The 17,017-nt window shown below is 27.3% G+C and overlaps 1 protein-coding gene across 2 annotated transcripts; it reads right to left on the minus strand.

The window, feature by feature from the left end:
• Positions 1 to 308: 308 nt before the first annotated feature.
• On the minus strand, positions 309 to 7,206 carry LOC107162344 (betaine-homocysteine S-methyltransferase-like). Of its 2 annotated transcripts, none has more exons than XM_015509199.2 (6): positions 6,974 to 7,206; positions 2,448 to 2,641; positions 2,243 to 2,389; positions 1,161 to 1,423; positions 774 to 982; positions 309 to 694 (listed from the first exon to the last, which is right to left on the minus strand). In XM_015509199.2, the coding sequence occupies exons 2-6, from the start codon at positions 2,620 to 2,622 to the stop codon at positions 538 to 540; spliced, it is 951 nt and encodes a 316-aa protein (XP_015364685.2). In that variant the 5' UTR covers positions 2,623 to 2,641; positions 6,974 to 7,206; the 3' UTR covers positions 309 to 537. The 2 variants fall into 2 exon arrangements, with proteins under 2 accessions (XP_015364685.2, XP_015364684.2); XM_015509198.2 differs by having other exon boundaries at positions 6,969 to 7,137.
• Between the last annotated feature and the right edge of the window lie 9,811 nt (positions 7,207 to 17,017).

Raw genomic sequence — 17,017 nt, forward strand, 5'->3', positions numbered from 1 at the left:
TAAGGAATGAGCCTATTAGATGGTTAAGGTCTCATTCCAATGAGGATCCCTCCTTTTTTATGTCTAATCATGAAATGTAACAATTATTACGTTGTGCATATTGTACTTTTATTTTAAACTTTTAATATTTATTTAATATTTTCTATTTTATCTTATTATCTAAAATTATTGTTATTAATGTATTGTCACTATGTAAACAAAGGCCTCGCCCTTAAATTCGTTAAGTAAATTAATTAATGGATAAATAATACTGTGAGTATTTAAATATTTATATTTTGTCCAATGAGAATTTATTCTGTAGTTTAAAATAAACAATTAAATAATGCTTTATTAGCGAAAAATAGTATGTACTGGTTTAACAGATGGATATAGATCATTAATAAATAAATATATATGTAACCTTATAACATCATGCATACACCTAAAATTAAAACACTTGAGCTCATACTTGAAACCCCTCTAAAAGCACTTTAAATATTTTAAGAAATAATTGTAGTAATGAATCGTTATGAGTATACCTATGATTTAAATCTATATTCATTGAAATGAAAATAAGTAGTTGTCAATCAAATTTCTAATACGTAATATTTCAGTTGTATCGGTGTTACAACAACCTCCAATTATTTTCAAACCCTTTTTACTCCACAAGTTCAAATCGTCGATTGAAACTTGGTACATTTGAGTGTTATCCCAGCTATATAAATATTTATCATAATTTATCAAATAAATAAATAAAATAAATGAAGAATAAGATAGTTAGTAATTACACACACCATTTTTTAACCGCATCCCATACTCCACCTCCATTTGGATAAGTAATAAAAACGACATTCTCAGTTTTTACGGACGTCAAAAGCGGTGTTATAAGTTTTGGGTCCAAACAGTTCATGCCGATAGCGATCAATTGTTTTTGAGAATCATTTGACCAGAACTTTTCTACAGCACTTGCAAATGTCTCTCCGTGACTTAAATGTTTGCTATCCTACAAACAAATATTACAAATATCAGTGTAAAATAATTTATAAATAATTTTAATGTAACAAAAAAACTTTTTTAAGTGATACTGGTTTCTGAATCAAGTCAATACTTGATACAATATAGCTGTGATTTTGAATAAGTTACCAATTACACAAGGAAGAAGATCAAAAAAAAAAAATTACCTTACACGAGAACGATAAACATGCTTTTTGATTTGAATACTCGGCCAGTATGCTTAGTAAAATTTCAGCCTCGACCATCGAAGGAATCGTTTCAAAAAGTAATACATCGACACCAGCCTCCACCAGTGCTTGGATTCGAGGCTTATGCCAGTTGTATAAATCTTTAGAATTAATCTTATCAATATAATTTCCATTGTACTCTGAACCATCACACAGTGAAGCGCCATACGGACCAACAGATCCCATTATTCGAACTATCCGTTCTGTAAATTAACTTATCTAAGTACAATTTAACAGAGCCGTTCTAAAGTTTTCAGGATCAGGGAAGAATTAATGCCAGGGTTCTTAGATCATCATGATACGTTATGATAACAAAAAATTGTGACTGACATTTTTCCAAATTTGGCAATCCAAAATCGTTCAAAATCATGATATCGTCGTTATATATATTATAGCTGTAAGCATTTAAATAAATTACTCTGACAACCAATATTAGCTGTAAATACTAAACAATGAACACTAAAAAAAGAATAGGTAATAAATAAAATATTAAACATTCATAACGTGGGTAATAACTAAGTAAGTAGTAAGTTCGGTCACGGCCCTACTTTGCTATGCCACGTCGATACTTGTATAACGACTTTCCACGAAGCAATTTGGATATTTTTAGAATTGATCTCCGTACTCCAGCAACGTCACAATAATAAATTACAATTATTATCTTAAAATAACAGAACATTTAGTATGTTTAATGTTTATATACAATAAAATTGCAAAGTATTGTAACAAAATAAAATTGTATTATAGAAATTTAATTTAGAAAAATATTTTAGCAACAGTAAGCCTTAATGAATAACGTCGAGTGATCCCAATAATCATATGTATTAGTATTTGTATTTGGAAAGTCATCTAACTATATAATAAAACCTAACATAATAGTCCATTTGGAATTTTTAAGGGGGCCTTAGAAATTGTTCTAAAATGGAGCCTGGATTAAAATAGTCCGGGTCGCATCAAAATTTATGACAATATCACGATTTTATTCATCACATCATCAATCAGCACAAAATGTTAATATTCACCTGAACTCTCTTCTATTATTGCTCGTCGACAAATCGTGACAGATTTTTTAATTAATTCGAAGCTTTGTTCATAGTTTAAATCCAAGTGTTTTTGAAAGCCTTCAATACTCGCTTGGTATGTGTTGGTGGTCAGAAACTCCGCTCCGGCTGTAACACAAAAGTAGATTGCAGTTTATAATCGTGTGAATTTTGTATAATAACATACCTTTAATATAATCTCTGTGGCCTTTCACAACAGCTTCTTCATCATTAAAAAGCAAATTCGAACCCCAAAGCGGATGTTTCATAACGCTGTCATACTCCACATACGGCAAAATTCCACTGACGAAACTTCCATCCAAGAGGTACATTTTCGCATTGAGAAAAGTGAAATCCTGCATGTCGACGAATCACAGAAAACTGTGTGAAAAAAATGTTGTTGTTATAAGAGAAATACTTAACTGCGTGCGTTACATCGTTATATAAGATATTATATAATAATAATATATTCATAATATACAGTGAACGCCGCTTCTAAGACTCAAAATCGTCAGTTCGGACGTACGTAACATTAATAAAAATATCTGTTTTAAGATTCATTACTTTAGTTGTATCAATTGAATTTCACTCAATGGGCTTTTCCAAATTTTAAAAAAATTAGTGAAAAATGTAGACATATTTGATGAAATTTCGAAATAAATTAGTTCTTATAAAAAGTTATTTCTGTTTTAGTATTTTTAATTCATTCCTCATACAGGTTAAGTTAGGTTGTACCTATACGTACAACCATCGCTATCGCATTTCAGATAACCAAGGCTCTCATTTTAATAAGCAATACGAGACACAAATACCTACGTCAAAAGAGTTATTAACCAGTTAAAAGTTCTTTTTAAGCTTTTTCACTTAACTATAGTTCGTAATTCTCATATTATCTTAATAATTTAACTAGGAAGAATCTGTTGTACAAACTGATCTGTTATCAGTTGATAACTAAGATCTTAACAGTTAATTTAAAAATAATAATTTAAGTTAAAATCCTGTTTATGGTGTTTATACCATATACAGCTAGCTTAACATATATTATGGTGAGGAGGCAAGTGGGAATCCTTACCACGGGCCACATTGCCGCGGTAAGGACGTTCTTTATTTACAAATAAATTTAAAAAAGCGGGTAAATGGATGTCCCTCTGCTGTACAGTATAGTTTACAAGTAGTTTACTGTTATGGATGGTATTAAATTTTAATTCAATGATATAATATCATTGTATACGAAGAACGATTCTAAGTGGAGCGGTTTGTCAGTTTAGGATAATATGTTATACTATATTAATTACCTATATTGTTATTGTTTCTGTTTTCTACCGCAATGTTTTGTGAACGAGACCCGAAGGCAGGAATAAAGTATATTTTTAATTTTTTAACTAATAGATTTTTGATTTTACTCGAAACTATTTTATATTTATATTTAAACGGAAATATTCATTTTGACGGACGTTTTTCTTAAGCCGCGTACACACTTGTAACATTAACTCGTAACATCCTTTGATGCGACTCAATTTACCGATAACTGGTGGAACGGTGTTACGGCGTTACAACGTAACAGAGTAAATGTTACAAGTGTGTATACACGGCTTTACGAACACATTACGAGCGAATGACTTGTTAGTGAACTGTATGATAACGCTATTGATAACAAAGACCGATTGTTGTTGTGCTTGAAATCAAAGAATTTCAAAAAAAAAAAAAATGTAAAATACAAAAGCCTAACCTACAAAATAAATTCCAAATTAATCAAATCAGATTCATTATGTACCTGACTAACTCATTCATAGTAGGTATAAACAATTTATTATAAAGTATTTATAAAACATTAACGACCAGTGTTGAGACTATCTAGATAAATTTATCTAGATAATAATTTCTAGTATATTTATCTTATCTAGATAAATATTGTTTAAGTTTTATATTGCTAATCTGAGATAAAATATAAACGTATCTAGATAAATTTATCTATCGATAAATATTTGATCAGACAAACAATATTTTAAATTGTTATTAAATATTAAATTAATTAAATTAATAAAACTATAATGCTGAAGAGCATTCTATAATAATACTCATGAATCTAATTCGAAGAAAAAAACAATATATTAGAAATAAATGAAAATTTTCCAACGAAATCTCTAAATATAGGTTTTATTGTCAACGAGATAAGTGACAACGCATTCTTATCGATCATAAATACGAGTTTACTTATATATTTTATTAGAAGTAATATCATTAATTATAATAATAGTATATTGCTGATCCAATAATTAATATTAATATATTATTTTATTAAACAATCATTTACCTAGGTTTTTTTTAACAATTATTATCAATATTTATCATTTAATAAAGTTTATTACATTAATTACTTTTAATGTTAAAATATTTTTATAAAGTTTACTGCCTAAATATCATTAATATTTTATTTAAGGTATGAAAAAGTATTTCATAGGATTATCAAATTCACTTATAAGTTATAAATGTTATAATATAGGTATATTCTTAATTATTGATGTGCAAAAAAATGAATTTATCTATTTTATTATCTAGATAATAATGTTATAAACTTATCTTTATCTAAATAAAAAAAACCATTAATTATCTTTATCTGTATCTAGATAATTTTGTTATTATCTGGACTCCACACTGTTAACGACATTAACTATTAATATTAGAATATAAAGTAGGTATACTCTAGAAATTTTAAGTACCTACGAATAATATTTTTAAATTACAACAATGTACCTAACTAAAATTATTATTCCTGATTATTTAATATGTAATTTCATCCAACTTTGAACTTAAAATAACTATGAAAAAACCTGTGTTTGTATAGTTTTTAGATTTTTTTTTGTAGCAAAATTAACTATTACTTATGTAGAACCTTGTTTTAAATTTTTAATTCTTAGGTATGAAATTTAAACGTTTTATAAATTTTTAACAACTAAATAATTTATGAATTTTCAATTAAATAAATGTTGTCAAAATTTGAAAAAAACCCCCCGCCTATGCATTTTTAATATTTTCCAACTGCTATTATATAAACTTATGGAGAATCTTGTATTTTATGGCCCAATGATTGCATTTTATCGAAATTTATAGAATAAAAAAATAAAAAAACGAAAAATTTCAAATGTCTATAAATAACATAACATTTTTTAAAATTTTATCAAGTATAGGAAATGATAAAACAAACATATGGTGTAAATCTCAAGTTTCTACGATAATTTGTTTTAGAATTGCACCAATATCTATAATCGATTTCCTAAAAAATTGCTTTGCGTAAAAATTCTCATTTTTCCTTATTTTTTTTTTTATTTTTCCCGGTACTTTTAAAAACTACTTCATTTCAAATTTTTATTTCAAAATTCTGGAATTTTAATTCAAAATTTTAATTTCAATATTTGACCTCCCAATGCACCAACTAGGTTCACTTTCCAACCGGTAAAGCTACTGAAGTTGAAAATCGAAGCATTATTTCGAAACTTATCGTGTACACAGACACAAAATACCGGAGAAGTAGGTTTACTGTTTAGAGGTTGATTAGATAATTTTAATAAATGAGTTAAAGTTGAATACAAATTAGGTTATGTATAAAAATATTATCATCGACGGCTACACAAAAAGTTAACAAATAGTTAAGGTATATTAAATAGAGTTTTTCCCAAAACTGGTTATATATAATTCGACAATAACAGTAAATAGCAATTGTTTAAAAGTTATTAATAAGGTAAATTTTTATAAATCTAATACTATACTAATTACTAGGTAGTAGGTACGTATCAGATATTAACATATAAGTTAATATTGACTACCTATCAAAGAATAATGTGAATCAATTCGTGGAATATCGTTACACCAATAGCTTAAAATTAATCTGAACTGTATTTCATAAATTGCGCATAGTGTAGAACAAAAATAAAATAAAGCTACAGCTCTGGTGATAAGTTTAGGGTATCTAAGATAAATATTTTTTAAATTACAACAAAATACTTCAAAAAGTTATTTTTTTTGATATCCAATTTCGTTAAATTTGATCTACAAATGTCTGTACAAAATTTGTACTTATAAATGAGATTTTTTTTTTAACTATAATTTACTTTTGTGTTAAATTGTCACATAATCTAAGCTAAAAAAATTAATGTTTTATGCATTTTTAACCACAAATAATCTATGAATTTTCTATATGTACATGGTAAAATGTTCAAAAAATTTCGTCCTCGTGTGAACTAGATACTTGGATACCTTTAGACATTTGAAATTTCAAAAATGTTGTTTTAATTTATTCAATATAGGTCTATATAATTTTTAGAATACTCTGTTTCTCATAAACTGTTTTTATAGCAATTTAAAATATTTTTTATTTAAATTAATATTATTGACATAAATCAAAAATCAAAAGGGGTGTGGGTGGAAGACCCTAATCGTTGTAGACTTATGTTAACGAGTTCTCGGGTTTTTCTAAGAAGTTTTTTTTTAATTTTATTGAAATCGGTTAATGCATTGATATATTTTTTAACGTTTTTGAAATCAAATCTTATTTAGAAATGGAACAAAATGTTTTTTCTCAAGTATTGTAACTGATATTTCATTTAAATCTGAACCAATTAGATTATTTTTATAAGACAATGTCTTACTTTTTGAACTTGTGATTATTAAAATATAAATACTATATTATAATGTATATTATTATAGTTACCTCACCAGCTGGCTATAGTCACTGCGTTCGCGATCAACGACAATCGGACACTGCCACACGGAGTGTCGAGTGATAGAGTGGCCTAAACGGGTTTTTGATGATAACGGTTACGATGGAAGTACCTTGAACAATCGGTGAAGGTTTCGCCTATTGTAACGAACGCCGATGACGGACATTAGTGCATGAGGCATGACGCAATGTCCACGAGCTATTGGATTATTGGATAACTGTTATCAGAACGACGTTTAAAAGCCACGAGGAATTTTAATCATTAAATATTATGAATTATTCTATAACATTCCTACCTAACGTAGGAATGAAATACGAATTATTGAACCGATAACTACAACGACGAGATAACGCACACGACTGTTAAACTATAATAATACTCACGAGTTACGGTTGTCAAATATTATATTATTATAATTATTCAATTATTGTGTTATCAGTGTGCGCTTATAATACGTTATCGCTCGTCGATTATAAAAGAAATTTTTTTTTTTTTTTTTACAGCACATCTGTGTAGGCTCGTTCCTACGTCGTGTATACATACATATTTTGTTGAATACATTATTGTTTGTTAAATTACGGTTATTTCGTCTAATCTAGTGGCCAAAGTATTGGCGATTTTTACTTAAGTCAAACAAAAAACTACCTAGATAAACTTTCCTACCACTTCAAGGTTCTGAAGTAGAAAATCGAAGTATTTTAACTGTCCCAAAAGGGTGACGACTGATGCCAGTATGAAAAAAAAAATGTATACATAAATCACTGTAAAATAACTGTGAAAATAGGTTTATTATAATACAATGGAAATTGTAAAGTGTCAAGTACACGGCATAGTGTGCACTTGCGTCTTTCAGAGAGTTCCTTTTCTGTAAAATGTATAGAAATTAGAACTTTAAAATTACATCAGGTGTATTTCTACTTTTCCGGTAAAATTCATCATTCTGTGACATTCCATTCTTGTAGACAGTAAATATTATATATTTTAATTTTTTGAAACTACAATTTCTGCAGCAATGGATTTTGATAACCGTTCATTAAAAAAAAAAAAAAAAAAAAAAATGAAAAAGTTATTGATAATAATTATAAGCAATCGCTTTACATCTATAATTTAAAGAATTGAAGGTAATCAACAATTAATTAAAAACATAAATAATAAATGAAAATAATTATGTACCTTTAGTAGGTACGCGTTTTTATAATGATATAATAATTTATAAGAAATTAAAATCAAATTTGTTGGTACTTATAATTAAATTAGATGTAATTAGTTAACAACACGTCTATAAGTCAATTATCAAGACCACTATTATCAAAACTATTATTATTATTATATTTTTTTATTAATTACTTTATTTAATGCATTTTTAACATACTATAAATTATAAATTATTATAGTAGTGACATAAAAATAAAATAATTTAGTATTACATTCTGATATAAGATATTTTGTTTAATAAATACTCCTTATAACGGACACCCTGTTAGACGGAAATCTCTTTACAGCAGAAAAATACTGATTGATATCATTAAATGCTCTGTGGCTGCCCAAAATCTATTATTTCAATTTTTTTTTTTACTTAGTTCTTAAAAATTTTAATTTATAGCTTGAAAAGCATCATGTAAGACATTCGAAAAAAAGATGCAAATGCATTGAAATCTGAGCTCTATTCATACGAGGACCAGAGTACCCGATTTCAATCGAAAAATTTGTTCGATTTCAAATTTAAACTATTGGACAAGTTTAAAAAAATTGCCCACCTTTCCCATCAAGATTTTATGCCACCGAATGTAATGAATTTTACGAAAGTAAAAGAAAAGTTTTTGCTCGAAAATGGTGGATAATAGAGAGGGACGGTTGATTGAATATCTACTGTAATCTGATGTTTGAACAATGTTAAACGTTTTGGTAAATGTACGTGTAAACCAAAATACTAAGACACTTTATGACCTAAAAAATATTGTAGCTTGAAAAAAATTAAACTTGCCTTATCTTTTTTTTTTAATTAATTAAGTTTATTTTATTTTCTTCATATTTTTTAACTTATTGAATTAATTATTTTTTTTAACTCATAACTTTTAACTGAAGGCAATTTAATTGAATTAGGTAACCTAACTTGTCACAGTTATTCATTTTAATTAATTATCCCAACCTTGACCACAGGTGACAATAACTAATAAGACCACCAAGATGACAATTAAACCACATTTAAATAAATTTATTGGTGACGTGATCTTTTCAGATGACAATAATACCATTTTAAATTCTGGTCCCTGTCCCTTGAACGTACATTAGTGCTTCGTAAGGGTGAGTAAGTGCTTTTTATCACTTCGTTAATGCTCCGTCCCTTAAACAATTTTTCTAGTCATTCCGAATAAAAATAGTGGTTCATAAGAAAAAAATTTAAATGGAAATAGGATGTTTTGATGTATCACCAAATTGGTTTTATATCATGTAACTAAATCATTGAAATTGGTTCGAAGAAAAAAATATTTGCTTCTTCAACTAAGCTGTTTTGAAAATGTAAAAAAAAAAAAACGGAGATAGATATTGTGGGTTAGCACAAATTCTAGTATCCATGAAACAATATCTGTATACTTTACAAAATGTTAAGTGTAATATAAATATATAGTGATATATATATCTAGTTGCATTGTTTATAATTATATAATAATAACATTGTGTATATAACTATGTCAAAAAATATCTGTAGATGTTTAATTTTAATCCATTCTGGATAGTAATAAATAATAATAATAATATGCTGTGAATTGTGCGTTTTATTGAAAAATACCCATACAAATCTGAACTATTTCCTGCAGGTCATGAGATCAGTTTTATTGTTTGTCACCGTTAACGAAATTAATGATGTTTTTAGTATCACATTAATTTTCTCACCCAAGCTCAGATAATATCGTATAAACGCACTAGCTCTATGTTATTTATTTTATATTTCTTATTGATGTAATAATAATGAACTATGATAATGTGATATGAGAAAGTTGTAAATTATAGAGTAAACATGATAAAACTTTTTAAAATTGTTTTAACCATAATATTATGACGATGACATATTATACAAGGAAGACTGAATCAATTTGACTAATTATTATAACTGACAATTTTTTTTACCTAATTGCTATATTTTATTGACAGATAAATGTAATCTGTATATGTATAAGGTTTAGTAGGTAAGGTAAAAGTGTTAGGGTAGTAAAGTGTATGATCTTCAGTATTCCAGTTCGAATCCATCATAAGAGCGAATTATTTTTACTTTTAATAATCTACAATTGTTTCGTATATTTTAACCACTACAAAATCTCATTTTTTAACTAATTTCTTGCGGATATTTGAACTACAACGTAAATTCAATTTGAAATGAATTTAAGAACTCAATTTGCAACATTATGAAAGTTAATCTCACCTGATTCTCACGTTATGATATATTTGTCATAAAAATCTATTTTTAGTCATTTTGATTATTTTGAACAGTTGTTAGATAAACATTTATTGAGTCCCAAATCAAAATCAACGCTCAAATGTATTGGACATTAACTACATTTGAGGTTAAAACTACTAACGATTTTAGTGTGTATACCACTGGACTCAGCCTTTATACATTACAGTGTTGATAATAATATATCATCGTACACGAAATAGCTATATTTTCTGTGCGCAGTATAATAGATTAAATATTGATCGCACTGATTTGCAGGAATAAGGCAGGTACCTAGCGAAAATATTACTCTAACCTTCTACGGGCTTTAAACTTATTCCAAATAATAATAATTTAACGAAATCGCTGGCAACTATATGCACAACGTGTCCCTAAACGACTGCATTGGCTTCATCCCAAATTTATCCTCTTTAACATATTCTCTGGTGGTGATTTACTGTGATTTTAAATTGCTAAATGTTTCGCTTTTAGTATGATATCATTTATTTTATATTGTTCAGAAAAATGTCTTAATTATACTCAACGTACCTAGCACGTGAATAATTATTAATATTTGTGAATTTAGTATAAAAATAAAAAAAATAAAAAAAAACTTTTCTATTATTATTTTGAAGAAATATTAATGACGTTTCAGGAGTAGTATTTGAAAGATAGGAACCTTTAAATATTAAATTTAAAATTTATGTTTATATGTCTAAGGTTACGAGTATTAGTAGTGTTACTAATATAGTTGAAGTGATGAACTGATGATCTATAATTAGTTAGCATATATTTTTTTCTAATTTTAAGAATTATGTTGTTAGTTAATTTATTTTTCAATTAATAATGTTTCAATGGAAAAATGTTGAATAGAAATTTAGAATTACCTTACTTAAAAAATTAATACCTACCTCCGGGATAAAGGTAGTACATTTTTCAATATTACTCATTATTACTCATCTTTGTTATACATAAATTTGGAATTATGATATCCAAAAATGTACGTCCAAAAATCACACAAAAACCTATTATGTCTATAATATGAAATTATATACTGATTATTAATATTTATAATAATAAATAATCAATGCTTAATAATTGAGTGGTTTCTAAAGTAGTTTTAAGTACTTAGTATTTCTTTTCATACTTTAAGGTTTACTATATGTAGTATTTATAATCCCACTTTATACTGTTCATAAGATATAATAATAGTTAATTACAATTTTTATCATTTACCTACTAGTAGATAATTAATAGTAAATATTAATTACAATACCTACCATTATTTCATCATATTGATTTGTTTAACCGAAGCGTTATAGATAAAGATAGTATTGGTTCTTAAAAGTTTAAAATATAACTCTAACTTGATCGAAAAAACTATTCAATAATAGTTCTCCATGCTTACATTTTTATTGATAATAATATTAACAGTATAAAAATGTAATTATAAAAAATGAACAACTGTTCTCTAAATTAGTGAGAAAAAAATGAAATAAAAATAAAAAAATAAAATAAAATAAAATGAGACAAGATTTTTTTGTTGGGAAAGGGTATTATAGGAAAAGTTCATGAATGACACAAATGTTTTTCTTGAACTTTGGATTTCGGATTTTAGAATGAAAAATTAAATTTTAGTGCGGGCCACATTATATTTGTTATAGGGCAGTGGAATGGAGACTGCTGCTCAAGAGTTTCTAATATTTTTTATGTGATCATCTAAGCTTTAGAATAACATTGTTTGGCAATCATTATTTTTGTTTATAATATAATATAATTAGGTAGCATACGTACAACAACTGTTCGGAGTAATCTAAAAGTGCAAACTACCTGTTTTTTGAAACACTAGAGTGCCTAACGAAAGATTTACAATTACATTTTAGATTCTGAGCATAGCAATGAATGTATGAATATACAATGAAATATGTATTGAATTTACTATGATGAATTTGTGTGTGTGTGTGTGTGTGTGTGTGTGTGTGTGTGTGTGTGTGTGTGTGTGTGTGTGTGTGTGTGTGTGTGTGTGTGTGTGTGTGTGTGTGTGTGTGTGTGTGTGTGTGTGTGTGTGTGTGTGTGTGTGTGTGTGTGTGTGTGTGTGTGTGTGTGTGTGTGTGTGTGTGTGTGTGTGTGTGTGTGTGTGTGTGTGTGTGTGTGTGTGTGTGTGTGTGTGTGTGTGTGTGTGTGTGTGTGTGTGTGTGTGTGTGTGTGTGTGTGTGTGTGTGTGTGTGTGTGTGTGTGTGTGTGTGTGTGTGTATCTGTCATCATCTTTTGGGGCAGTACACATGAAGAGGGAGTCAAAAAAAAGCGTATTATTATTGATGTGTATCATCGTTATTATTATAATGACAATTTTATTATTTTAATTAAATCTCGTTTTGGTCGATCCCACGGCAGTCTTCGACAGCAGAATCTGCATGTACTGAACCCGCGATCTAGTGGTCTGAACGTTTTAAACACGCGTATCCGTTTCAGACACAATATTACACAGAGTGCGCTCGTTCTACGTTAAATGACAATCTGTGCTTTAAACGTAGGTACTAAACTAGTGAACTACTAATCACTTAACTACAAACTACACGATTTAGAATTGGTTATTTTTAACAATATGTTGATGGTGATTTTTAAATTTCCAAGTTCCCCGAAAAAATAAATAATCAATTTAAACTGTAAATAACATGCTATACATTTTAAAATAAATTTAAAAAACATTATGTGTAGTCAATTACCTATAAGTAACTCAGTTCTTCAAACGATGTATTTCCACAGACAATACATCGATCTATAATATTTTTGAATATACGGGGTTTACGGCTTCATGTATAGTAGTGTTATTTTCTCGTAATTGTTTGAGTGACGTTAATGAGTAAAACAATCATATCTCTAAAAACAATACTAGATTATACGATTAAACAATTTAAAAGCAAACACACATATAATATGTATTATTTAAAAAGCCAATAGCCAACTTGCACAATTTAAACTTTTGGCACACTGCTCTACCATTGTTTTTGAGAAACAAACAAATAAATAAATGTAAGACCAATAGTCAATAAAACGTAAATAATGTCATTAAACATTCATCGATTTATTCATGATTGAATTATCATGAAATTTTATACTTCAGTAAAAGTATTACAATTATATATTATGACTTTCAAAGGCAATGGGCAATGCCTAACCGTATCGTAAATTTTAATGTCTTGGAAATTTTTAAACAAATAATGAATATAGATAGTAGTCAATGCATATACTTGAATATTATAGTATGGAATCAAACATGTAGCTTTATTTTATATTTAGTATAGGTATTATTGTGGATTTCAACCCAATAGCTAGGTAATTCGTATTTTTATATATTATTTATTTATCTTATAGGCATACCCAAAATAGGTAGTTTTATGAAATATATTTTACAAATTAGTTTACAAATACAATATGAAATGTACGTAATGTAAACACAATAGATATTTATACATTAGATATAATTATAAAGCTGCATAAATTTAATGAATTACCTAATGAAATTAAAGTTTATTTTATTAGACTAAGGTTAAGTTGGTCACTACAGAGCTAGGCGACGATTTATTTTTTAAAAGGTGAGCAACCTTTAGGTCAGTGGCGTGGCTTGCATATAAGCAGTGTAAGCGTTGCTTACAATTTCAGTTGTAAACTGCTATAGGTATTTTTTTTAAATTAATGAATGAAAAAAAAAAACATTAATTGTTATGATACATTTTAGGGTAGGGGTGGTCGATTAAATCCTAAAGTATGTAGTTTTATCATTTTTGTAAAATAAAAACCACACAAAAATTGCTAGCTTTCTATGGGTAGTAAAAATAAATTATAAGTATAGGTGGGTACAGTTTTTCGTGACTGCTTACACCACTGATGATTCCACGCCACGCCACTGATTTAGGTATACCTACCGCTTTTCTGTATAATACAGTATATAATATTATGTGAATGTGTTAAGTTTAAATAAAATGATTAACAATTGGATACAAAAAATATAATATTTTTAAATTATAACAAAATCACTGAAATCGTCATTATAAATTTTTAATTTTGTCCATGTTTTCATTTATAATATCTATAAAAAAAATTATGTTTATATAATTATGTTTAGTTACAGTTGGTATGTGGACTAATGTGAGAAACTTTGTATAAAATGTATCTAGTTTTAGCTACAATAACTTTATAGTCAACACATTTTTAAATACAAAACTGTTTGCACATTTTTGTGATTTTGACGAATTTCGTTAAAATTTGAAATTTAAATGTTTGTCAAAAAATTATACCTGGCTATTAATATTTTAAAATTAAAATAACAACAATTATTGTTCGATTTTGACTTACACACAAAAAAAAAACATCCATCAAGTTGAAAACTTGCGTGTGAATTCCTGTTTTTCCTTAATTATTTTATGGTTCTTACCGACAATTTAAAAAAGTACTGTGAATTTTACAATTTTTATCTCTAAAAAGTACTAACTAGAAAGTTAATGTGGAAAATCAAAGGATTATAGCAGATTAATCTAACAATATATTCAATACGATGACAGATAAAAACGAAAATTTTAAAATTAAAATTACTTATTTCTTAATTTATAAATATTTTTATGCTTATTACCTAGTTATTAATATGTATAAAATACGACGTAATGTATTATATTGTTATGTACCTAAATAAAAATAGGTTAATTTTAATTTTTTTTTTTTCATAAAACTTAAATTTGTTTACATAAAATAATGCTCATGACCATATTTCATTGATTTTAACTTATTTATAAGCTTTCGAGCCTTAGTCATATGGTGTCTATGAAATTATTTGATTTTACGTTTAATAAAATACCTAAACTAATAACAAATCAATAATTATGTCCACTTATTTCACCACCCCCTGCTGTAAAAGTATGACTCGCTAAATTCTGTATCATTTTGGAATGTGTAGATATCTCCCTAGTCCGAATTTGTAGCGTGCTCCTCAATTTAAAGTGCTCAAAACGTTGGGTATTAATAAAAAAATGAAAAAAACAAAATTCACCTCTGTTTTTAGCCTCGTTAATCGTTTGCAATTATATATTATTATAATGTATTAAATATCAATAACAAAATATTATGCCTATAGCATACTCCAACTTGGAAGATTGTTCCTTGCACCAAAGGAAGACTTGAACACAACTGCCACCTCGCTCACATAGAAATAGAATATCTAAAAAGCTCAAATAATAAGCCAACTGAAAGTAATACGATGACCTGAGATCACAATCATACCCATCATAGTATTGTTCTACATTGTTCCAAATTCTTCACGTTAGGACTCATATGTAATTATGCGTCAAACCATTCGCACCAGTCCAGTATGACCACCCAACTGCAACGGAAGATGACCTTGCAAAACAAAATGCTCCCACTTTGGCCATGGATTCTTACACGGCATTTTAATATACCAAAACACTAAAACATTAAATGTAATAATTAATTGCAACATAAAATATAACACAATACACACCGTTGGCCGTTGTATTTTTATCATAAACAATAATAATTATAGTTATGTTAAGTTAATTTAAAATTATAAGTATATAGAATAAAAATATAATCTAATAAGCATTATTTCATGACCTAAATAGTAATTATTCTTAAAAAATAAACATGGTATACCAGTTTTACTAGACAGTAGTGGATTTAATAAAAATATTGAATAAAAAATAATAATTTAAATCTATGTTTTGCTTTAGTTTGCTCCTTCATATTCTATGTATTCATATAATTACCTATACATATTAGATTAAAGCGAACGTTATTCTATTGAAATGAAATTGCTGTTTTCAGTACTATTCTTTATTATTATTACTATAATACTATCAATAATATAATATAGGCCTGATAGGTCCCCTTATTCGTGGGCCTATACATTTTTGCCCATCGTTGTCACCCTCTATTTTTACACTGATATTGTTTGTTTTAAAGTTTAAACAATATATAGTTATAGTCAATAATATGGCTTAGCTGTACCAATACGTACATATTATTATGCACCCAGAACAAATAGTTTTATTTATTATTTTACAATTTCCACATAGATCGATATTATTTATATTATATATTATATAATAATTGTCTTGCTGTTATACCTACTTGTTAACTTTTAATGTTTAAGTTTTCTATACTATACTACACTCTGCACGTTTTAATAAAGAGTGGTGCACCGTTACGGTTTTATGAACACTATACCTACAAATAATATACATATATATATATATATATATATATATTATGAATAGGTGTACTGTGCATTATGATTTAAACACATAATATTATAATATATCGGCATGCAGTTAAAACTTTAATCCATAGCACCAATATGCGAATATAGATCAACAACAAGGAGAGATATTTGCTGTGCAGTACAACAATAATTTATATTATACACATTTACAGGCCTAGTATATATTATGACCATATAGGCGTATATTATATATTATGTATATATATATACGTACAGGGGATAGTCGACTTACTGCAGTAACGTCAGAATTCGTATAATGGATATCAATCGTATAAATATCGGGCGTTTTAGACCATTTGGGTGGGTGGACTGTC

The sequence above is a fragment of the Diuraphis noxia genome, unplaced genomic scaffold (genome assembly GCF_037042655.1).
Source record: "Diuraphis noxia isolate RWA-SAM2 unplaced genomic scaffold, SU_Dnox_SAM2 contig0001, whole genome shotgun sequence".
Classification (NCBI taxonomy): domain Eukaryota; kingdom Metazoa; phylum Arthropoda; class Insecta; order Hemiptera; family Aphididae; genus Diuraphis; species Diuraphis noxia.